This window comes from Gavia stellata, chromosome 20 (assembly GCF_030936135.1).
Source record: "Gavia stellata isolate bGavSte3 chromosome 20, bGavSte3.hap2, whole genome shotgun sequence".
NCBI classification, from domain to species: domain Eukaryota; kingdom Metazoa; phylum Chordata; class Aves; order Gaviiformes; family Gaviidae; genus Gavia; species Gavia stellata.
In genome coordinates, this window is record NC_082613.1 from 4,087,298 (window position 1) to 4,111,295 (window position 23,998).

Sequence of the window (23,998 nt, forward strand, 5' to 3'; positions counted from 1 at the left end):
CAGCCAACTAACTGTGTGCTCCTTTCTTTCAGCTCTTCCACGTGGCATATGTCCTGATCAAATTTGCCAATTCCCCTCGTCCTGACCTCTGGGTACTGGAGCGATCTACTGACTTCGGCCTTACCTACGAGCCCTGGCAGTATTTTGCCTGTAAGTATGGCAGTGTTATAAGAGAGCTGCAGCTTAGTGCCAAGTAGTGAGGACACCATGAAGACGGCTCTTTGTGCAGCTACTGGGCTGGGTATGGAGTTGTTTCTGTGTCATCACTGCAATGTGGTACGTGTCCTCTGTTTCTTCTGCCCAAGAAGGCTGCAAAAGTTGAAGCTCAGTGATGCTCCTCCAGGCAGGAAAACTTTTTTGCTCTCTGGGGCTAAATGTATTTTTTTTAAAGTGTTGTCATTGGTGCCCACCCAAACCTTTGTGGGTGCCAAAGTTGGCACTAGTGTTAAGGGTTGGGCATTGCTGGTCTAGGTCTGGAACATGAGTTTTCCTATTGTCTCCTCCCTGCCATCCTCTGTCCGTCTGCCCTGTACCGTATCCAGACTGGCATATTTCAGCTCCTCCAGAAGCAAACCAGCAGCTCGCTTCCAAGTGGCTACTGTACCAGAAAAATCTGGGGGCAGAAAACAGTTCCCTTGCACTTACCAGTTACTGGAGATCAGACACAGCCTGTGCAGGGCATGGAACTGCTGTCCTACTGCTGTGCAAGGTGGGATCAGACACAGCCAGCTGGAAAAGGTGGCTGCAGAGATCCAGTCTGTGCATTTGAAAGAATTTCTTCCCAGTTCTCTGATTAAAACCTGATCCCTTTAGAAACATCTGGTTCTACAGATCCCTTCTCCCAAAGGGTGTACGGGGAAGCTGGATTCTGAGGAACTTACTAACCACCGACCCCTCCCAGAAGCAGCAGCAGTAATTGGGAGAAGATGTGAGTTAAGATCTACAGCCAGAGCTTAAAACCTGGCAAGGAAGGACCTTGGAGCACTCAGAGGCTTTGCCCTGGGCTGCCCCTAAAGGCTCATATTTCTGGCTGACCTGTCAGCCCGTGCTTTAGCTTTGATGGCCTTTTCTTGTGCAGGAAAGAGCTGCAGCCATTTTGCCTGTTGTGTTGCCTTAGTGTGGTAGCTCCTCTCCAGTGCAGATGTTTTCCCCTCTGCTTTGTGCTGGTGGGGAATTACTGCTGTCAAATTGCCTGCTTTGCTTTTTTCTATCTTCTCTGAGAATTTCCCTTCCAGCTCTGAAGCCTCTCTTGGGGCCCTTCACGGTCACGTTATTGCATGGTCTGGGGCTGAGCCGGGGGCTCTTGCCCCGCTTGCTTTTTCCTGTGAGTAGTGGCAATGCTGTAACGTCTGGAGTCTTCTTCCCTCCCACAACATCAGGCTCTGTTACCACCCTTCTTGAGAAGTGACATGCAGTGACACAGCCCAGTGGAAAATTCCCATGGAAATAAAGAGGTGGCTGCTCTAAAACCTGCCAGATTTGCTAGCACAAAAAGTCCTTTGCGGAGGTTTATTTTTGGCATGGGGAATTCTGTAGGTGGTCTAATAAAAACACTAGTCAGTTCAGTAAGAGGGTTAAAAGCAGCCGGTAGAAACGTAAGCATTCTTCAGAGACACCAGCAAGCCTTGCCATGGGTGACACGATCCCCGCCGGCTCAGTACTACCCCTCGAACCCTGCTCCTTGTGGCAGGTGTTCAGTTCCCCAGGCTGCCCTGTGCCCCCCCACCAGGCTGCTGAAGTGCTTTTGGGCTTAGCTCTGCGGGAGGGGGGAAGAAGTGACTGTCAAAAGCATCTGTCAGTGCAGCTGATGGCCTCTCTCTGGGAGAAGGGGCTGGAGGGACTGTGGCAATGCGAATTCTCCGTGCTTTGCGGCAGGGAGGCACCGTTTTCCTTGGCCACCAAAGGAGAAGCAGGAGCGCTGGGGAGAGATTTATGATGGTGTTTATCTGCATGAAGGGTTCCCCATGCAGCATTTCAAATGGGGACAGGACATGAAAGATGCCCGGTCCCAGCTGTCCATCCAGGCCCACAGAGCCTTGCCTGCCCCAGCTCATCATGTTGTGCAGGATCAGGGTGCAGGATTAGCCCGTTTCGTCTCGCTTTGCTGGGCAGTGCCATCGCAGGGGGGAAGGCAGCCGTAGCGCAGAGCAAGGCTCTGTCCTTTTCTTTTCTGAAGGTAGGCTTCTCCAGTTTGCTGTTTCCTTAAAGCATTGTTGTGGTTTAAGTCTGATGGGTTACTCTGTTTTAGCTCAGAGATAGAGTGCCTGGCTTCTGGCTCACACGGTTGTGTAGATTTGCAATAACTGGAGGAATTTTTTGGTTTTCCTGAGTAACTGCTCTTGCTGAGCATCCTGTCTCCATGCCCAGCCGTGGCAGTGCTCTGGAAATCAATCATCTCAAGCCAGTGGTGACAGGCTCCTTGCCTGGGGCTTCCGAATAAATCGCCTTTAAAAAAGCACCTGGTGAAGCAAAGCTTGGCGGCCAGAGACCTGATGTTAAATGTTTCCACATCATCTTCCTGTGGATGCAACTGAGCTCCTACTGTTGCCAAAACAGTGTTCCATGGAGCGAGGCCACGTTGCTGGAGATGAGGTGTGGGCGGCTGCAAGCCAGAGGTGAAGGCAGGGAAGGCAGAAGCTCTCTGTGCTCCCCCTTCCTGTTCCTCCTGCCTGGCTTAGCCTACCAGTGCAGCACGTGGAGTGAGGGGCATGCCTCCTGGAGGCACATGGCAACAGATTTTGGAGGATTATTCCCATGAATTAGGCTAACATTTCCCCATCAGCTCCCTGTGTGAGCTGAGTAGCGCTGGCAGGAGCAGCAGGTTGCATTGGCTGGCTTTCCCTCCCTCTTCTCCCCCTGGAAACACCCTCAGGAGTGCTGCAGCGACGTGTGCTTGGGCACGCACTGCTGAGAGCTCTCCGCGCAGGTGAAACGGGAGTGGGAAGGAGCAGCAGCCTTTGTCCCAGGCTCTTCTCTGGGAGAACAGCCCCAGAGAGTGGCCTGAAAGTGGCACTGTGTAGGTTTTTGTCTGGGTAGATGAATGTGCTTACCACGCTGCACAGTCAGGTCCTGAACTGCCCCAGCACGTTCACTGTGGTTTGGTTGGCTCTGCTGGCACAGGGATGGCAGACATCCTGGGCACAAGGGCACTGGACTTGCAGGAGCAGCTGTGCAGGGAAGCCAGGACATTCCTACAGCTGCAAGGAGAATCTTGGCATGCAGTGTCCCCAAAGCAGGTTGCAGGGCCAGCAGTGTGACTGCCTGGCCGTGCTGGTCCCCTGGCTTTAGCCAGCCTTGCATTGCCACTTAGTGGCAGGAGCCCTCGATTGCTGTCCCCAAGGCCTGGTTCTGGGCAGCTTTGGCATTTCTGTTTTGTAGCGTTGGTTTAACAGCAATTGGAAAGTTCAGAGTAAGGTGGGAGAAGGAGACATCCTGCAGGCGGTCGCTCTGCCTCTTCTAAACGCCGCAAGCCCCCTCCCCATGTCTGTGTATCCACTCTGCCTGGACAGAGATGACGCAGCAGTGGCTCTGCCTTGTGGTTGCTCCCCTTGTGTAGTTCTGTGCTGGCTCACTCTTCGGGACTTAGCCAAGAAGTTAAGGAGCCGTGTGAATGTGATGGTACAAGCTCCTATATCGGGAGCAGAGCTCTAGCAGCAAACGGCCCTTCCTCAGTTCAGCAGAAGCAGTGTAGCAAATCCAGTGCCAGCAAGGTAACAGATTCAGACCAAGGTTAGAGCTCAAGCTGCTTAAACTGTAAGCTTAATGCCAAAACTAAGGGGTGCGTTTCTCTGCAGGTGGTCACAGTAAGCACAGTGGCCATTCTCACTTTCCTCATTTCCTGCGATGAGCTCATCTGGGGGATTTTCTGACCATGTCTATTACTCTCATAGTAACTGCCTCCCTTAGTGGAGTACATGTATGTTAGTAATGACAGAGTTAATGATACAAAGCAATCTGTAAGTAGTAAATGCTTAACAAAGAGTATACACCCTTCTCTCCTGTTGGTCAGTGTGGCCAAATCAATACAGGGCTCTGAATTGCCCCTTTTCTCTTACTGCTCTCATCTCTGGTTGGTGAACAGCTTCTAAGAGGGACTGCATTGAGAAGTTTGGACTGCAAACCGTGGATCGCATCACCAAGGATGACCATGCCATCTGCACTACTGAATACTCCCGGATTGTGCCTTTAGAAAATGGGGAGGTGAGCGTTAGCATGTTTTCATCCCCTGGAGTTTCCAGGGTTTCTCAGTGACTGTAGGTACTCTTATTAATTGTTTCCCTCTTGACTTTTGGATGCTACTTAAACTGTTCAGTTAAATCAAATGAGACTGACAGGGAACTGATTCAATTGTCTTGAAGGGAGGTAAAGATTGGGTTCAGCTGAGGGAGGGATTAATTTCCTCCCATCTCAGAGGATCACGCAGATTTGTTTTCCCTCTTTGCATTCACAGATTGTTGTCTCTCTGGTAAATGGGCGCCCAGGAGCCATGAATTTCTCCTACTCTCCTCTCCTGCGGAATTTCACGAAAGCCACCAACATCAGACTGCGCTTCCTGCAGACAAACACTCTGCTCGGGCACCTGATGGGCAAAGCTTTAAGGGACCCTACGGTGACAAGGAGGGTAAGGCAGGCCTTGATACCTCTTGCTAATGAGGTGGGGGTGTTTGAGGGCTGTGCGTGCGTGCCACCTCTGGGGAGAAGACATCTCTGGATGTTGCCTGTGGGATTTTCTGTCCCTGTACTTGTGCTGCCCAAGCTGAAGGCATCTGCAGTGGATGCCACTGCTGCCATGGCTGGAGCTGGAGGCTGCTTGAGAAGAGCTGTGCTTAGCAGCAACAGCGTGAAACTGGGAAACACCTCTTGGTGTCACATGTGGCTTTCTGGTTGCACTGGGAGACCTGACTAATGGGCTTTGTTAGTGGCAGTGGGATCTTACCATAGGCAGATACTGCAGCCTACAAGGTCCAGCTTGTCACTGGAAGGGAAATATCCCAACAGGTCATTTTACTGGATAAAGTCCTGCTGAATCCTGAGTAGGGCAGCTATGAAACTCATTTGTAAAGATATTAATGGACAACTTTTCTTGTGCTTTCCAGTATTACTACAGCATCAAAGATATCAGCATTGGAGGGCGCTGTGTCTGCCATGGCCATGCAGACGTCTGTGATGCCAAAGACCCTAATGACCCTTACAGGTAATTTTTCAAAGTCCCAGTTCTGTGCAAAAGTGTTTGAATTGTTGTGCTAAGAATGAAAGATGCTGGTGTGAGTTGTGTCCTGACCTGAACTTGTAATTGTGCCAGCACTGTTGTTCATGGCTCTGCCCTGAGAACGAAATCAGAAACTGGTCCAGCCAAAGTAGCAAAAATTAAATGTTTTATCAGGCTATTTTTCAGCCAGATCAGCTCCCTGGTCTGGTTTCTCTGCCCACAACTTTGCCATCCCATGGGAGCAGAGTGCTGGAGTGGGAGGGTGGGTGCGCAAAGCCGATACTGTTGTTGAACATGGAGGTTTCTCATCAAAGCCCAGGGCCAGTTTCTGAACTTGTTCAGAGAAGTCTTTTGCTTCCGACTTGGCTTCTTAAGAATTGGGGCAATGCTCTCATAAATAGAAGGTCTCCCAAGAAACCAGAGACTCTACTGCCCATTTCTACTCGTAAGAACGATAAATTGGTTATATACGTAGCTAAACAGCCACTCTTTGCAAAAGAACAGGAGCATGCAAAGCAGTTACATTTTGGCTCATGGGACGCTTCCCATCCGCCTTGGCAACTTGAAATGCCAAAGAACTGCTTCAGACCATGAAAGTGTTGCTTCTTAGCCATCTGTTTGTAGCCTGAATGTTGCCGTTATGAAAGGGATGGGTAGATTCAGCTGGATGAGGGAAGCTTATATTTCTTTCTCATCAGGATCATGTAGAGCTTTTGGATCTTCTAAAATAAAATTCCAGTGAGTCCCAGCCAAGGTTAAAGCTGCTAAGTATTAAAACAAAGATGTATTGGTAAGCAAGTCTGCCTTAGTGTGCCAAACGGAAATTTTATTGTTTCTGTCTTAGACTTTGGTGTTGCTGGATGCACAGTACATCCATGTACCAGGGCAAAAGGGCTGCATGGTACAAAGTGATTCTTTAATATAGAAACGTCATGACATTTCTTGGGTATATCGGTGGCTCGGGGCTCTCCAGGAAGGGAGGGAAAATTGAGGGAGGAGAGATGTGTTGGGATCCTTGTTCAATGCCACTTCTGCTGATGACTGTCTCTGCCTCCCAGAATTCCCCTCCTCCACTCTCATTTGGATGCATCTTCGCTCTTGGCCCCACACTGTGCTCTAATGTTGCAGCACATATTTGTAAGCAGCTGTTGCACTTCACCCAGAACAGATCGCACTTGCCTGGAGGAGAAAACATTTCCTACTTGGGTGCTTTGTACAGTGAGCACATAACATCTGTAAAGCCCTTTGGGATACATCAGGACAAAGATGCTGGTAAATAGAACTTCTCATGGCATTGCTATACTCTGTTAGCAAGCCCAGAAGCACTTAGAAGTCAGCAGAAATATGATAATTCCAGCTGAGATAGTGAGTAATCAGTGAAATACTGCCATTCTCCATGGCTCCAGCAGCAGCTGTGTCCAGATTTCCCACTGAAGTGGGCACTGCTGGGCAGTCATCCCACGCCTCCTGCCCTGACGTAGCATGGAGCCAGCATGGTGATACCTGCCATAATGCTGCATGAAAAGAGGCATTGCAGAGGCAGGTGGGGGCTAGGACACACTGTCTCTTCGTGTCATGGGCCCCAGCTGTCAGAAGCAGCACTTAAGCGATACTTAGAAGTGCCCTACAATGAGAAAATACATGCATTCCTTCAGAAATCTGTTCGACCTGAGTAGGAGGTGTGGTGTGTCCCTCTGCTCATGTCCTGCCTCCAGATGCTGATGTGTGACAGCAACAGGGCAAGGAAATGCAAGTAGAGGGAGACAAGGAATGTGAATTGGCCCAGCCCTATTAAAAATCCCAGTTATGTCTCGGCCTGTCTGGGAGGTCCCTGTTTCTCATTTTAACTTCTCTTTTCTGCACATGCCTGTGTTTCTTGTGCCTGTTGCCCAGAAAGGCAGGATGAGCACTTTGATAGAGGTGAGGTGAGCTGGAAATCTTGGCAAAGACTTTAGGATGTGATGGAGCATGTTCGTGAGCTGACTTCCTGGCCATAAATGATAATGTTTATCCAGCTTTGGAAAGTTTCCCTGAAGTGCCAAGTTACGGAGGCTGCGCATCCAGCTGTGTTAAGTTGGCAGCACGTCTGGTCCCCGTGTGAGTGTGTATGTGCAGGAGCCTACAGTGTGTGGGCAGATACAGCCTCCTCAAAGGTCCTTTGCAGTTTTCACTGTCTCTCTTTGCCCCAAGGTTGAATGGGCTGAATTAAGCAGAAAGAAGGAAAGTTCTCCTGGTTAAAAGTGAACACCATCAGGATCAGGCACAAACCTTTCTCCTGGCAAACCCTGTGAGCAGTGAGATAAGCATCAGCAGGGACCTGGCACGTTGCAGACAGAGAGCCCAGACAGGAATCATGTGTTAATGTGCAGCTGCTGTTGATGTGAGCTCAGGAGAACCCTGCAAGTGTTCTGCATCTGTGTGATAAGAGCAACTTTTTCTGTGGGTTCACTGCCCCATCACAGATGCCACAAGCAAGAGAGGAGACAACCAGAGAGTCCAGCTTCTGTGCCTGATACTGAAGATAACTGGCAAGACAACAGTAGCCTGGCTGGTCAGAAGCAGATCTGCAGGAGGAGATCAAGGATGCTGTCCCACTGCTGGATCCTGAATGCTAGCTTGCTCTTTCCCATTTTGGAAGGGAAAGCACCATGTGTGCTGGTAGATTTGTACCATCTGTGAGTCCCTTTTGCAGGTGGTTTTCCCTCAGTACAGTCAGAAGCAGTTAGAGGAAAGGGCTTTTTTTTCTTGATTGTGCTACTTAGATGTCCCAGCCAAATCCAGATGCTGTAGTGCTTGTGTGCTGCTCTCAGCTCTGGCATAGCTGCTCACTGCAAATTGTTTATAGTCTCTCTTATTGAGCATCAATTCCAGCGGAAAGACTGTGGTTTTATTTTTTACGGCAGGACGACCAGGAAATATGTGCTATGTGAACACAGCCGCTCCCTCTTCTTCCTTGTATATATTCAATCAATGAAACATGTAAATATTGTAGCTTATGCACATTTGTCCATAATTCATTAGCAGCACGGACTCGTCACAAGGTGCGGTAAAGCTGCCATGATAGATGAGCTCTCTGAGAGGTCGTTGTGAACTCTGGACAGCAGAGGCTAAATAAATAGCTCCTTCTCCATCTGAAATGTGCATCTTTACTCATTGAGTGCCATCTTTTTGCATTCTGGGAACTGAACCAGTGCTTTTCAAACATCTCGAACTTTAAAGAGTCAGGGTGTGTGGCTGGAGCCACGTCCTCCAGCCAGGGAGATTAACACTGCTCAGCAGGTTTATAAGTTCCCTGACTCAGTGACCATCTTTCTCCACACGTATGGATATGGACGTTAATCTTGATCTCCAGCTGCTGCTGTGGAAAAAACCCGTAAAATTTTGTTTCCTTGGAAGTGCTGAGTGGTAGTCAGCCAGGTGAGAAGTCTGCGGATGGTTTCATTACAGAGGTATGGCCAAGGTTTGCCTCTCATTGAGTCTCCCCGTTGGGTCTGCAAAACGCGGGGAGAACGAAGTTCCTGGTGAACGTTTCAGGGCTCATTTCTGCCACTTAGGCTCCAGCCAACCTCTCAGGGGCTCGGTGTTGTGCCTGAACTCTGCCAGCCACAGCCCAGCCTGTGAATGGGGGTAGGGACAGGGCATCACGAGTGCTCAAAGAGCTGACTGTGGCCAAGTGTTTCATGGCGTCTGCAAGGAGAGGACCGCCAGCAGGGCTGGGAGCAGGGCCAGGACCTCCCGCCTTTCAACGCATCTGGCTGAAGTGAACATGCTGAGTGTGGATCCTGCCTGTGTTCCCCCCGAACTTTCAGATCATCCCATATCTCATTAAAATGAGTTCACTTGTCCCATGCTGCTACCTCTGTCTGGCTATTCACTATACATACACTTGTAGGTCCAACATCTTAAAAATACCTGTAGGTAGAAACCATGACACTCAGCTCACTGCAGCCATGGAAGAGTGTGTCTGGACTCCTGCATTTCACCCAGAATGACTGCTCCATTTGTTTCTAATGTTTTAAAAAATTACATTTATTTTTAAACACTGCTTTTGAATGGAAAAGCATTGGAGGAGGGAGAGATGGGAGTGGCAGACTGGCCCTGAGGGGAAATGAGTAATTGCACAGATAAAAGCTGGAACATGCTGTATTATCCATAAGTCTAATACAACAGAAAGCGTTTGTGTTGGATGGGAATCGCCTTCTGCTAAGTGGAAGTTTTGGACATGATGTCACTGATGTTAATGAATCACCGTTGCGGTCGAGCAGGGACGAGATCCATCAGTTGACCGTCGAGATTTCTTGCCTGGCGCCTCCGGAGCCGCCTGTTTACCCAGCACAGCCCTGCCTATGCTGGCTGAGAAAAGCAGGAGGTGCATTTCACAGGGAGCGTGGGGCCAGCAGCTGCTAAAAGACTTAATTAAAATTTCATGCCGCCTTCTCAGCAAGCACAGGTATACCTGGAGGAGCAGATGGGACCTGTGTGGCCCCATCCCTCTCCAGCTCTGGGCTATCATTTATTCCTTTCACGCTGCCCTTGCACAGTGGTGGGGACATCTTCGTGTCCCTGCACCACGCTACTTCCTCTCAAGTAATTTGCTTCAGCTTAGCTTTCTACCACCTCCAACCATTTCTCATTTTATTGTCTGTAGAGCTGGCTAGGCAGTGGCACACCGATTTTTCTCTAATCTTTGTCTCCCTGTGAAGAAAAGAGGAGTGATGGTGGAGGAGAAGGAAGGGAGAGAATGGCACTGGAAGACCAAAGTTTGGTGTTTGGCTCAGAAAAAAAAAAATAATCAGCAATTCAAAAGTTAAAAAAAAAATGCCTTAGAGAAGCCTCTTTTCCAGAATATTTGGATTAACAAGTATCACTCATTTGTGTACCTGACTAGTGTTAGTTATGCACAGCAGGGTTATGCGGTGGCTCCCCATTCCACACATCCCTGTCCTTGCCACAGGCTTGGCTGTACCTCGTTCTTCTCCCTTGCAGGCTGCAGTGCGACTGCCAGCACAACACCTGCGGTGGGTCCTGTGATCGCTGCTGCCCTGGCTTCAACCAGTTCCCATGGAAGCCCGCCACGGCCGACAGCGCAAATGAATGCCAGCGTAAGTTGGAGTTGGGTTTTTCCTTCCTTTTCCAGCTGTTTTGCAAAGCACAGATTGATGTTGCAGTGTAGAGAAGCCATTCACTGAAATGGTTGGTTTTATGGTGTGTGGCACTGGGTGACGTGGAGATCACTGGCACTACAGAGCTGCAGAGAGGACAGTTTGCACAGTGGTTAATTGTGCTCAGTCAAGGCTCGCGCAGGGAGACCCACTAGGTCTGTACAGGACTTTGATTCTGCTTATGTTCCAGTTCCTCCTCCGTGTCCAAGGGTTCGTGCAGGCAAGTCTCGTTGCTCAATTCTGTCTCCAAGATGAATTACGTCTGGATGTGTTTAGATACAGGACATCTTTATTTGTCTAGAGGAACCTTTGGTAAATGCCGACAGTGGAATTTATGCTGCACTGGGAATGCAGAGCATGGAGCATAGCTACATCACACAATCTCTTATAAATGCAGCATGGCAAAGTACAGTTGGATCTTAATCCTGTGGGTTTGTAAAGAGCACCCTCACTGGGTGCTGAACTTTACAACTCACCTCTATCCTGGATAGGATAAAACAGGCAAGAATGTTACCCTCTAAACCGGACTACTTGAGGCCCCAAAGTTGGGTAATTTCTCCTTCTCGTCTATACATGCCTGCACATATTTTACTTCTGATTTTGTGCCTGCTGCATTTTTCCAGTTGCAGACTAGACTTTGTGAGAGTTGCTGATTCTGTGCTTTTGACTGGAAGACTTCTGGGAGCTTGGGTGATCATGTAATCCCCCAGATGCATTCAAGCATCTCTCCACATTGAAAAGTAACCCATTCAATGTCAAACCTACGAGGAAGAGTTCATACCTTGAGATCCAGCTGGTGCCTGAAGGATCTCCATGGACTGGTGGCTTAGCTAACATCTGTTTGTATTTTCAGCTTGCAGTTGCAACGGCCACGCCTACGACTGCTACTATGACCCAGAGGTGGATCGCCACAAAGCCAGCAAAAGTCATGAAGACAAGTTTGAAGGGGGAGGTGTTTGCATTGACTGTCAGGTAGGCCTGAAGAGCTCCTGTGGAAGAGGCTGTTGCAGATTTTTGTGTTTGTTTCCGCTGTTAGCTTGGAGTTCAGCCTTGCTGGCAGCTCTGCCAATGCCATCACGCGCCCTCTGTTATCTTAATTAGGTCTTTCCCTGGAAATTTAGTCTCTTTGCCGTAGATTAAAGGAGCGTGCCAGTAATGAAAACAGCACTTGGGTTCCTAGCTGACCCCTGGGTAGTACCATTACCTTTCTGATGCTTTAGGGTTAGGTCTGCTGAGGTACTGTGCCTTGGGAGGGACAGGTTGGTGCTGAGCACATTGGGAAGTCCCTGCCTAGTTTGCAGTGCTTAGGTGGTGACATCTCTCTGTATCTCTCCTCTGACCACCAAAATGCCAATCTCCTCAGTCTCTGAAGTTCACAATGAAAGTGGGAAAGTAGGTTTTCCACTCCCAAGGTGACTGTGAGCTGGCTAATTCATGCAGTGGCATGAAACTTTTAGCTGTGCTTTCTTGCTGGGAGGAAACAGATTGCTCCAGTCCTCCTAGCACAAAATGGTCAGGACATTTTACCATCTGAAGCAAGTGAAATGGGCTTGAGGTCAGATATGAACCTGAAACTCAGGCTGGGCTTCTGGGAGGATACAGTTTGCAGGAAATGCTTTGTTTTCAAATCGGTGTTTGTGGAATTTTGCGCAGATTTAGGTCTTCTATGTGCTGACACTTCTGAGTTGCTCCCTCTGGACCCTGAAGCTGTTAGTAAATCTGGCAGTTGAACATGAATCCTGTGGGCAGAGGAACTGATGCCACTCTAACTCACTGTCTTTCAGCATCACACCACTGGCATTAACTGCGAGAGGTGCATCCCAGGATACTACCGGTCCCCTGACCACCCGATCGACTCTCCATACATTTGCTATCGTGAGTATGATTTCCTCTGCAGGTTGTAGATTCCTGCTTGGACTTGATGCTGCTGGGGGGAGGGTGGTCTGAAGGATTGGGCTGAGAGATTTTTCTGGTGTAGCGAGTCCAGCACCATAAGAGATGTGGCTATGTGGGTGGTTCCTGCTGCAGCTGACATTGCCCATGAAAATGTATGTGTGCATGCAGCCATCTGTACATGCAGACATTATGTGTGTCTGCAGCATCCGTGAAATCGGAAGTGGTGGCATGTTCTAAGGCTGGAATGAGCTAAAAATGTGTTGTTACCCTTATGTTGCCTGCAGGGCAGTCCAGTCTTAGCTGTCATCTCTGTGCCCTTTCAGCTGGCACTTGCAGACCATTGCTTTCCATGCCCTAAGACAGGGGTTTCTAGGCAGCAGTGGGTTATATCCATCTTGCTGGGGAGCACAGCTCGTTCTGGTAGCTGTGACACATCAGCTATTCTGCACGGCATCCTTGCGGCAGTGTGCCACCACCATCTCTCTGGGGAAACTGGGGTCTCCTGGAGAAGCAAGTTGGGGCTGTGCTGCTTTACTTGGTACCCTGCAGTGGGACAAGCACAGTGGGAGCAGTTTCTCTAAGCCAGACTCCTTTTGAAGAGACAAAATCACACTTTTTATTTTTGGAGAGAATTTAGAGCAGATGGCTGGGTTTCATAGAGGCTCTGTGTTGTAGTCATGCTTCCATGGTGCCTGTGGCTGGCCAAGAGTCTCAGTTAGTGACAACCACTGCTGGCTTATCCCTCTCTGCAGGCTGTAACTGTGAGTCTGACTTCACCGATGGCACCTGCGAGGACCTCACCGGCCGCTGTTACTGCAAGCCCAATTACACTGGGGAGCACTGTGATGCCTGTGCCGAGGGATACCTCAACTTCCCCCACTGCTACCGTAAGTGGGGGGTGCGGGACCATGGAGTGGCTGGGTCTGGGACCCCACAGACCCAGCGGGTGTGGGAAGGTCCAACAGCTCCAGCTGCTGTCCAGATGCCTTTTCCCCATGCCACGTGGCACTCCTGTCCCAAGAAGGGTTCCTGCAGGTGGGAAAGAGCCCACGTTCGGCTTCAGTGGAAGCTGGACCAGAGCTGAGCTGGGCTGAACCTGGCTCTCTGGAGTCAATGGGAGCTTCCCATTTGACTGGAGTCTCATCTCTCACTTTCTGTGAAAGACATCTTTCCAGAGTCTGGGTTAAAAATGGTTGTAATGGATCTTTGTTTAGTGGAGTGTCTGCACTTTGTTCCGTGTTCCACGTTTTCATTCAGCCTGTTCAGCTTTGGGACTGTCAACCCATTGATATACCAACAGGATTTCTTTGAGTGTGTGTGATGACCTGTGCAATGTCTCTTTCTCTGCATAGCTGTTCCAGCTTTCGCACACAACGATACTGGAGAACAAGTGCTCCCTGCGGGACAGATAATAAGTAAGTAGTGCAATTTTCCTTGATGCTTTGGCAATCACCGTGCTATTATTGCTGTTATATCTCACCACCCAATGCAAGATCAGGTCTTCAGCTTACTGGACACATATGTTGTAAGAGACAGCCCTGACACAGAGTGGTTCTGAGAGAGGAGGCAGCTGAGGGGTTGGGGAAAGGAAGTTTTATGATCCCCTTTTTATAGACAGGGAAACTCTAGCCCAGAGTGACCATGTGATTGTGTGCTTTTTTTCTGGGGTCCAGGCCATGTGAGTGCATCCCTTCTGGCCTCCCTTTAAGGAATCTGCCAAGACCACAGAGGGGCTGTGGCTGAGCTGGAACCCGAGCTGGGTGCTCCCAAATCTCGGCCTCTGGGTTTAGATACAAACCTGTCCTTCTGCCACACCTGAACACTCTGTGTTTTCCACGTGGTGGACAGCACAGTGGGTCCGTGCCAATGGCCCCCTCTGCACGAAGCTGCAGGTGTAATGGCTGCGGGCACCTGGGGAGTGTGCACAGGCAGCCGCTTGCTCTGTGTTGCCTTCTCTGTTGTTTTAAAAGCTCACCTGTGCCCTCATCCCTGCTCCCCTCTGCCTCCCTCTTCTCTGATGCTCCCTCTTCTCGGTTCATCTCCCTCCTCGTGCTTTTTTTCACCTCTTTTCCCACCGAGTCCTCCCCTGTCTCATGCTCCCCAGTGCACTCCAGATAACCTTTTCCTTCCTTCTGATATTTTAAACTCTGTATCTTCCAGACTTTTCTTTCCTGAGCTGGAATTTCTCACTTGCCTTCTCATTTTCCCACCTCCCCCACTCTGGTTCTTGGATGATTTTTGCCCTTCCCTCTCCCAGCCCAGCACCCCGCACCACTGCTGTCAGTGAATGCAGGGCTGGCCAAGGGCCTCAGCACTGCTGGCCCGGAGCATCCGCCTGCCGTGGCAGTGGGAAGGTCTCTGATGCAGCTGAGTGTAGAGTGACCACAGAGAAATCCCAAACCCCACCCTGGTTAGCTGAAAGCTTTGGTTATTCCCGCACAGCTCTTGGGCAGTGCTGCACAAATTCAGGCCTATCTGGGCTTGTGCAAGCAGCATTTGTTTGCCCTGTGCGTTGCCCTGCTGCCCGTCCAGCACTTTGCACATCTGCATGATGCCTGAGGTCTCCCAACCACCCTGCCACCCCACGAGCCAGGTGTGCTGGTCACCTGAGCAGGGTTTGGTTAAAACATTTGCATCTGGTAGGAAGGCTATTAGAAGGCAAACGCTTGAGCTCTTGCCTCTTATGGCAACTCCTTCTCTGTCCTTACGGGACTTCTGCCCAGCAGCAGAGATCAACTGACAGCTGTGTGTGGTGTTGCTTGTTGTGTATCCCCACTCCAGACTGCGATTGCTACGCCGGTGGGACAGAAGGCAACGCCTGTCGCAAAGACCCTCGGGTGGGGACGTGCGTGTGCAAACCCAACTTCCAGGGAACACACTGTGACCAGTGTGCTCCAGGCCACTACGGACCCAGCTGTCAGCGTGAGTGACTCGGGGTTAGCGGCCCCAAGCTTGCCCTGCTCGCCTCCCTGCTGGGGAGGAGTGTGCCTCTCCCCATCCTCTGCTCACACTGGAGAGGAGGAATTCTCCGGCCCCACTTCCAAGTGGCAAATTCCCATGACTTTTGCTGGTATTTTCCACCCAGCCCTGACCGTCCAGCTTCCTCCCAGCCTTGGGGGGCTCTTGAGAAATTCCCTACGGATGTGAGACATGGACTAGGCATGCTTGCTGTCAGCTGTGTCCCCCATGGTTTCTCCAGCAACTGCATTTCTACCCCAGAGGAACGGGCGCTCTGGTTCCTTTGCTAGGAAGGGAAAAGACTAAGAAGCTGTTTATTTACTAGTGCCCTTGTTGCTTTCCAGCCTGCCAGTGCTCTGGCCCTGGTCAGTATGACGGCACCTGTGACAGCGAGACAGGGCAGTGTCTGTGTCGAACAGGATTTGAAGGGCACTTGTGTAACCAGTGTGCTCCCGGCTACTTCAACTACCCTCTGTGCCAGCGTGCGTATCTGTTCTCCCGTGGGCCTGGGTGGGCACGCACAAAGCCAGAGTCTTCTGGCAGGGTTTTGAAGGAGGACTGGGAAGTGGTTTTGTGGGTGTTTTGGAGGATATATTGAAGGGGCAGAGATTAACAGTTTGAACGCTTAGAGCAGCACCTAAATGCCCATCTGAGAACCTCAGGGAAAAAAACCCGTGTTGCCATGAGCTTTGCCCCGTGCTCCCAGCACAGGGCAAACAGTTTCTCTCTGTTGCAGTATGTGGCTGCAGCGCGGTTGGGACACTGCCGGGAGGCTGTGACTCCATCGGGAGGTGTTTCTGCAGACCCGAGTTTGCTGGGCCACGGTGCGAGCAGTGCAGCCCTGGGCACCACTCCTACCCCCACTGCTACGGTAAGGACGTTAATGTTCAGTTCCTGCTGGTCTGTCACCTTCTGGAAAAAGTGCGTATTTTTGCAGGACTTTGGTGTTTCTCAGAATCAAAACCCATGTGGTTTGTACTGTGAATTTGGCAGGCTTGTTCTGGAGGTCGTGGATCATGCCAAAGCCTGGAAGACAAAGCAGTTTTTATCAGTCACAGGTCCTCATCACAACCCCGCTGTTTTCTCAGCTTATGCCTTTTTTTGTCTTTTTAGTGCATTAACCTACTAAACTGCTGAGGAACATTGAAGGGGCTGTAAAAAACTCTCAGTGGCATTTTCCTTGTACAGCCATGACTCTAGCTGAAAATATTCCCTGTCTCTCCAGGGGTTTAAGAAATTAATTCAGTTCTGATGGAAATGGCTAATTCCTGTGGGGCTGAATGACAATTCAGACCAGCAGTGGTTGGCCATGGATCACACGTTTCATCAGACTACTGAGAGTTCTGCTCTTACAGCTTGCTCCTGTGATTCCCGGGGTGCCGTGGACAACAATTGCAGCCCAGCTGGCCAGTGCCGATGCCATGCGAATTTTGCGGGACACACCTGCAACCAGTGTGCCCTGGGCTTCTATGGGTACCCCAGCTGCACACGTGAGTAACCACTGTCAGATCTCAGGGGAGGAAAGGGAATAGCTGCTGCTACTGGCTTTGTAGTAGTTTTCCTTTCCATAACCCATCTCCCAGGGTTGTATATGAATATAGTTGGCTTTTGCAGCAGGAATCAGTTTTCCTGTGCACAGTTCTCCTGGCTATCTCATCTGACAGGCGTGCTGTGTAATGAGGAAACATCTCAAAGAAATGCTTACCCAAAGGCCGTGCAGTTTATCTCCCCCAGTTCATTCACTGTCACTAACAGCTGGAGCTTGGCTCTGCCTGCTCAGTTTGGAGATAAAACCCAGCCTGGACATACGGCCTCTAATCCAGCACCCTATTAAGAAACAGACGTATGACTTGGGACGCAGGTGTGGTTAGGACTCTCTCTCCGAAAGCATTGTGTGCAGATGCACATAAAACATGCTGAATTGCATCTGCCTGTCCTTAGGCTTTGAGTGCTTGCAGCCAGAGAGAGCAGGACTCTGAGTGGAGTAAGCAAAGTCTTAAACCGCATGTTCAGATTATACCCTGGTGCCATGAGATGCTCAGATGTGGCTCACATGACGCATCCAGGCTCTTCAGGGCTTACTCCACCTTGAGTGTGCCAATGCACAGGAGGAGCAAGTGTTCTGAAACCAACAGGAGTACAGTTGTACAATAGGGTGAACAGTGAGGATCAGGATTTTGGGTTTCATGTCAGCCCCAAATTCAAGGTGTCTGCTGGCATGTCAAGAGCTTTGCATCCACTTCTCTGGGCACTGCATTGCCCCTGGAGCAAAGCTGCCGGTGCCAGGGCTGAGCAATGCCTGTGGCCCCAGATACCCTGAATAGCCCTCCCCAGCTCTGGGCAGAGTGTCCCCATCTCCCTCTCTGACGGCCATCCGACTGGAAGCCAGATGTACTCTTATGTCTCCCAGCAAGAATTTACTGCTCTTTAAAAAATAATCTGTGATACAATTTCCCTGAAGCAACAAAAGAGCATCATCACCCTCTTGCACCATACTAAATGTAGATGCCTGAGCTGCAGCCAGCTGGCAGAGTGCTGCTCGCAAATGCTGATGCCGGCAATATGCCTTTGAAGAGGCTGGAGGCATAGATGAAGTGGTCTCGCAGGACTACTCTGTTCAGTAGTCGCTACTTTTTTTTTTGTCTCATAAAGCAGTGTCCAAATTACAGCGCTGTAGAGGAGTCACAGCAAGGAAAGAAGAGGAGAACCTGTTTTTATTTTTTTTTAATTTGTTGTTTTATGAACAGCGCTGTTAGTCAGTCTGGGGGTGTCAGCCTAAAACGTCCCCTTTGGCAGGGATCGTAGGAGTGCTGGCTGGGCAAGGAGGGCACGGGCAGCTCCCTGGAAGCTTGCTGACCTTTCATGCGATAGGGCAGCAGGATCTCTACATGCGTTCGCACGAGGCAGGTCATGCAGGAAGCCACAGAACCATTGCCCTGCCCTTGCCCTCGGCTGCCAACAGTGCCATGGCTGTGTTGTTGGCCTGCTGCCCACGCACAACGTCCACAATACAGACCCTGATGGCCAAATGCTGCTTTTGGGTGTTTGGGTGTAAATGGGCTTTTGTAGAGTCTGATCTGTCACTGGTTGCTGACCTTTTGGGGATGAGATCACACAGTCCCCTTTTCCTTAACCAAAACTTCTCTCCCAAAATACACAGAAATGTGTGTGAATAGGTGTGATAAACGTTGCAGCTTCTGTTGTTTTTCTTTAAAAAATGGGATGTTTTTAACTAAAAGCAAAAGAATGAGTGTGTATGTTATTTATAACCCATGTTTCTGGCTGCTTTGATGGTGGTGAAGGTCAGGCAGACAAAAGAGGTTGCTGGTGGGAAGCCTTGAATGCAGGAGTCCCTGTGCTCTGCAGCTGCAGCAGTTGCTCTCCCCTTTTCCGCAGCTTGCCAGTGCTCCCGGGAGGGCTCTCTACACAGCACCTGCGACCAGGAAACAGGGCAGTGCAGCTGCCGGCCCAAGGTGATGGGACTGCGCTGTGATAGCTGCGTGCCAGGCGCCTATGGATTTCCACACTGCGAAGGTAGCCTACTTCTCCTCCCTGATGGGGTGGGGGGACTCTGGTGTCTTGGGACATAGCGATGCAGTGCTGGTAAACCATAGAATCATAGAATAGTCTGAGTTGAAATGGGCTTTTCATCCCCTAAGAGCTTTGCAAGGGAAGAAATAATCCCCTTTAGGAACAGCTGGGGTGTGAGCTATCTCTTTATAAATTCCTCCTTGTGCCTCTCTTTTCTAGTGGGCTCCTGTAACCCAGCAGGGTTGGAGACTGCAGATCCCTCGCTGGCCCCAGTGAGTATCAGATGAACCCACCAACCCCTGCAGGTCATTTCTGTGTGATCCCCTTTTACTCACTTTGGGCCAAGTCCTTCCTTAAGCACAGCCTGAAAGCAGCCATTAACCATGCCAGAGTAGCAGACGCCATGTTCAGCCACCATGCTGCAAATACTCACCTGCTCTTTTCTCCCCCTTCCTTACTCCAGGGCTCCTGCGCGTGTCGGGCATACGTTGAAGGCCCAGCTTGCGACAGATGCAAACCCTTATACTGGAACCTGACTCCAGAGAACCCCTATGGCTGCATGAGTAAGGAAATGGCATTTGCACAGCCCCAAAAAGTCCCCTCCGTGCTATAATGGTGCAAGACCCAAACCCAAGCCATTGGGGACTGTCACTGCTGGATGGAAGTGATACCCTTCCTTCCTTCTTCACCCTGAAGTGGCATGTCAAAGCTGGAGTGGTCTGGGTAACCCCCACTTGAAGAGGGGAAAGACTGGAGCCTGGAGCTTTTTGCTTGAGGTGAAGCACAGGGCTCATGCAATGAGTTGTGACATTCTCAGCCCTCCGTGCAGACTTTGCACAGTTAATTTTTCATGGCCAAATATGCAGAAAAAGCAAATGTCTTTGGTAGTTGTGTCCTCAACAGTAACTGTTCAAAATGAAAAGAGAGCCCTTGTACAGCGCTACCCTCTACTTGACCAGTTCCTAGCTCCTCTTATCCCAGCTGGTGTCCTCTGGTGTGGTGGGTACTGTCCCCCATCAGGCTTCTTCTCAGGGGCTGATTGATCCTCTGGCTTTCTTGTTCATCTCTCTCTCTCCAGGCTGCAAGTGTGATACCAAGGGTACCATCAGTGGAATCGCGGAGTGCCAGCAGGTGGGTTTCCTCCTCTCTGCCTCCAGGCACCTCTGAGCGTGTGCTGTGTTGGGAGTGTTTCAGCTCCATCTCTTCCAGCAGCTGCTGGAGAGGCCTGTCCTGACGCTGAGCTCTCAAAGGTCGCACCACAGTCTGGGCTTGCATGAGAACATAGGATTAAGACCTGCCATAAATTAGGCACCTAAATATTTCTGGGTCTGGCCTGGATTTTTGTTTGCCTGCATTGTTGGGTAATTTAACTTATCTGGCCCTTATCTGGCCCACCCACATGCAGGAAGCAGTGTAGAGCATGAAACTCAAAATGCTTCTCCAGTGTCTCAGACTAGGTCCCAAATAACTGAGAAACGGCTTCACTGCGACAAGCAACGGGAGGGAATGAGCTTCCATGCCTGCTTCTCTCCTAGGGCAACGGGCAGTGTTTCTGCAAACCGAACATCTGTGGCCAGTTCTGCTCGGCGTGCAAAGACGGCTACTTCAATATGGAGAATGCAAATTACTTCGGCTGCCAAGGTGAGTCCCCTTCGTGATGTGTTAGGTGAAGGAGGGGGGCCACAAGAGCTGACCCTGGAGCAAGGGGCTCTGCATATACCAACTGGCCTTGGAGAGAAGGGGCAGGAGATGTTCCACCTCTTGCTTTTGATCATACCATGGCCCAGAGCAAGGGCTGGGTTTTGCTGTGGATCTGGAGACCTGAGTTCATGCTTTTGCCACCGTTGGGCAGAGGTCCGTCAGGCTGGGGAATGAAAGGCCAGGAGAGGTGCCCCCTCGGGGGCCAGAAATGTACTTTATCCACTGGCCATGTCCTTGCAGCTCTACCCCTTCCTCCTGTTGGGAGCAGGTGGGTGTGGAGATGTGGGGTTGGCTGCTCTCCATCATACCCATGGGAAGCAGGGAAAGATGAGATCCAGCCACTCTAAGCTGGCCCACGCGGCCCTGGCAGGGCTGGGAAGAGGGAGCAAGGCTGCTGCTGGCGGCAGGGCTGCAGCGCCCAGCCGTGAGGGCTTGCAGACCTTGTTCCTCCCGCAGCCGTCAGCCGTCTGGAAATAGCTCGGCGCTGAGGTGGAAGAGGAGCCAGTCCAAGTGGGGTCAGGGCCAATATGAAAATGGATACAATGGAATAAAAATAGCGGCCCCAGCCTCCTCGCCTGCTGGGGCACGCCTTTGATTAGTGACCAGGAGCTTGTTAGTATGGCGGGAATGTAAACAGGCGCTTCCTGCCTGCAGGCTGCCGGTGCGACGTCGGCGGGTCCCTGGGGCCATCCTGCGAGGAGCGGAGCGGAGCCTGTCGCTGCCGGCAGAGCACACGCGGCCCCACCTGCACCCAGTAAGCTGCTAGCGGGAGATGCACCTTGGGGTGCTGCGCTTTCTGTTCGCTCCCTTGGGAATGGTGTCCTCGGCCACCACGAGGATGGGGACCTCATCATCTGGGCTGCTGCCACATCAGCCGCTTGCCTGGTGGAGGTGTCCTCTTGCCTCTATCTCCAGGTAGCCCAGCAGGTAACGGTGCTCCCTCTCTTCCCCAGACCCTCACGAGACCATTATTTCCCTGACCTTCACCACTTGAAATTCGAGCTGGAGGAAGGCACCACTCCGGCCGGGCGGGCTGTGCGGTTCGGCTACAACCCTTTGGAGTTTGAGGGCTTCAGCTGGCGAGGATACGCACAGATGTCCTCTGTCCAGGTATGCCTGGTGTCTTCATCCCAGCCTGCCTCCCCCTGGGGAGGATGCAGCCAGTGGAGGACTGACGTGCTTTTGGCACACACACATCTTTCACCCCAAGTGCTTCTCAAACCCCCAAAGTCACATGATGGCCAACATAAACAGCACAGTGTGTATATATAGCCTGTTTGCGCAGATATTTCCTGTAGTGCTGGGGATGGCATAAACTGATGAGGGGAAAGATCCTAAATTGGGAGTCCCCTGACATCCTAATCCGGTTAGGCAAAGGTGGTAGCTTGGTGATTACTTACAGGGATGTCTATAAACACTGTCTCTGGGTTTCCTTGCAGCTCTGTCATCTGACTCTGCTCTTTCCTGCAACTCTCTGCATAACCTTCCCTCCCTTTTCCAAAAATAAATTAGCTCTTTCTTAGCTGCCATGTTCAGCTTGGACCTCTTGTTACTGTTCTGCCTCTGTTCTTGCTGTTAGTTGTTTTGCTCTAACGATGGTTTACACTAACCTGGAGTTGCCTAAGCCCTAGAAGTGAAGCTATTTCATCTGTTGACCCTTTTTTCTCCTCGGTGGATTCTTCTTCTGCATGGCCCCTGTGGAAGTGTTGCTTGTGTCTATGTGTTTGGGGATGGGGTGCAGGGCAGCAATTCTCTGACAGTCTTGTCCCGTGTAAGATGTTCCTTATTCTGGTGCGTGTACTTTCAGATTTTTTCACTTTGTCATGCTTAGGTAAAATAGCAGAGAGGCCAAATGTGTTAGCCATTTCCCCTTGAATTTGTAGGTAGGAGCTAAGCAACTAACTCCTGTAGGCTCCCAGCCTTAAAGCTTAAGGATGGAGCTCATGCTTAAGCTCATGGCTTTTGTTTTGCATCCAGTGTTGGCATTTGAGATAGAAATAGGCCTTGACAGAAGGGCTGGCACATGGCTTTCTGCTGGCAGGTCTCACCTGTAGTTTCCTCTCTGCAAGATCCTTGCTGTTTGCTCTCCAGTGGGAAGATTTGTGTAACTGGAGCTTCGAGGAATGCAGAGTCCTCATTGGGAGTCTCCCTGGGCAGACCTCAGCTTTGCCCTGTAGGCAGAAGGGTATTTAAGCAGGTGCTTAGACCTCTTTGAAATGGGTAGGACTTAAGCATCTGCTTAACTGGAGTTTTCCTGAACATCATCCAGGCGGGCAGAGGGCTGACAAACCCGTCAGTGGCACATTCACTGAGCACCACTAGTCCTTAGTGTTTTGGGTTGCTGGGGATGAGGCACCAGCTCCATTTGCAGCCTTCTCCGTAGGCATCTGGGCAGAGCCCTGTCAGCACAAGGGCAGGCGCTTCAGCGATTGGTACCTGCTGGCTAGTTACGGCACACTAAGCCCAAAAGCAACATGCCGATAACAAAAACAAGAACTTCTTAAAACCTTTCCTCTGGCATGGGATATGCCCCAGGATAGCTGAACCACCCTGCTGTGCCAGAGCATGTTCCAGAGCCTTTCCACCCCCTTCCCACAGGCAGGTTGCTCCCTTGGTGGCTGGCCCCAAAAGGGATGGCATTGCAAGGCACCCATGCCATGACTGTGCATTAGGGCCAGTTTGCTTGTCTCCTCCTTGTGCTGTGGCATGTTGCTTTGGGAGCAGTGAGCCAAGCAGCTGCGCTTGGGCTGGTAGCTGTCCGCGGTGGAGGTAATTGAAGGTGTGCTCTGCTTCTCTCCCCTTTCTTTCTCCCACCAGCCCAAGGTAGTGGTGACTCTCAATGTGACCTCCCCTGACCTCTTCCGCCTCGTCTTCCGCTACGTCAGCCGGGGGCCTGCCAGTGTGGAAGGGAGGGTCTCGGTCGTTGAGGAAGGAAAGTTTAATGTTTGTGGCAACTGTAAGTGCATTTTTCACTTCTAGACTAACTCAGAGCATCCCACGCTGCGACACTGCTCCTCTGCCCCTTCTCCTGCCCCAGATGTGCCCATTCCAGGTGTGCCCGTCCTAAGTGTGCCCGTCTCAGGTGGCCGGCCAGAGCCGTGCCACGGGATGGTGAGGGAGGGGGAAGAGAGGCAGGCAGGCAGGCAGGTAGGCAGGCGGGTGAGCAGCCTCCCGCAGAGCGGGTGAGCAGTCCAGAGCTGGCCCCCCAGTGACGTGTGCCCCGTGTGCTTTTTTGCTTTTTGCAGAATAAAATCAGAGTCACTGTAGACGTGAAGGAGGCAGAGCTCTATCTGTTCCATGTCATCCTGAGGTATATTAATTCAGGAGGGGCCACTGTGTATGGCAAAATTACAGCTTATCAGCCACGAAGGAGAGGTAAGGATCCCAGACTGCTGTGCTCCCCTGCACCATCGCCACCTCCTCCCCATCCCAGGCAACCTTCTGCATCATCCTTTCCAGAAGACACTTCCATACAGCTTTACCCATTAGTCCTGCCCTTCCAACTGAAAGGCTAACTTGAGTTTGTAGCCCCCTTTATTTA

The 23,998-nt window shown here is 50.9% G+C and overlaps 1 protein-coding gene across 1 annotated transcript in view; it reads left to right on the forward strand.

Annotated features, from left to right (window-relative positions):
• LAMA5 (laminin subunit alpha 5) overlaps window positions 1-23,998 on the forward strand; it is a 93,641-nt gene that overhangs the window by 40,816 nt on the left and 28,827 nt on the right. The window contains exons 3-23 of the mRNA XM_059827370.1: window positions 33-150; window positions 4,082-4,200; window positions 4,451-4,621; window positions 5,097-5,194; window positions 10,196-10,311; window positions 11,225-11,343; window positions 12,156-12,246; window positions 13,020-13,154; window positions 13,620-13,682; window positions 15,049-15,189; window positions 15,570-15,707; window positions 15,962-16,096; window positions 16,581-16,715; window positions 18,622-18,759; window positions 18,976-19,028; window positions 19,220-19,319; window positions 19,835-19,887; window positions 20,292-20,397; window positions 21,112-21,211; window positions 21,411-21,567; window positions 23,275-23,413. Coding sequence (XP_059683353.1) covers window positions 33-150; window positions 4,082-4,200; window positions 4,451-4,621; window positions 5,097-5,194; window positions 10,196-10,311; window positions 11,225-11,343; window positions 12,156-12,246; window positions 13,020-13,154; window positions 13,620-13,682; window positions 15,049-15,189; window positions 15,570-15,707; window positions 15,962-16,096; window positions 16,581-16,715; window positions 18,622-18,759; window positions 18,976-19,028; window positions 19,220-19,319; window positions 19,835-19,887; window positions 20,292-20,397; window positions 21,112-21,211; window positions 21,411-21,567; window positions 23,275-23,413 — 2,425 coding nt within the window. The remainder of the gene's footprint in view (window positions 1-32; window positions 151-4,081; window positions 4,201-4,450; window positions 4,622-5,096; window positions 5,195-10,195; window positions 10,312-11,224; window positions 11,344-12,155; window positions 12,247-13,019; window positions 13,155-13,619; window positions 13,683-15,048; window positions 15,190-15,569; window positions 15,708-15,961; window positions 16,097-16,580; window positions 16,716-18,621; window positions 18,760-18,975; window positions 19,029-19,219; window positions 19,320-19,834; window positions 19,888-20,291; window positions 20,398-21,111; window positions 21,212-21,410; window positions 21,568-23,274; window positions 23,414-23,998) is intronic.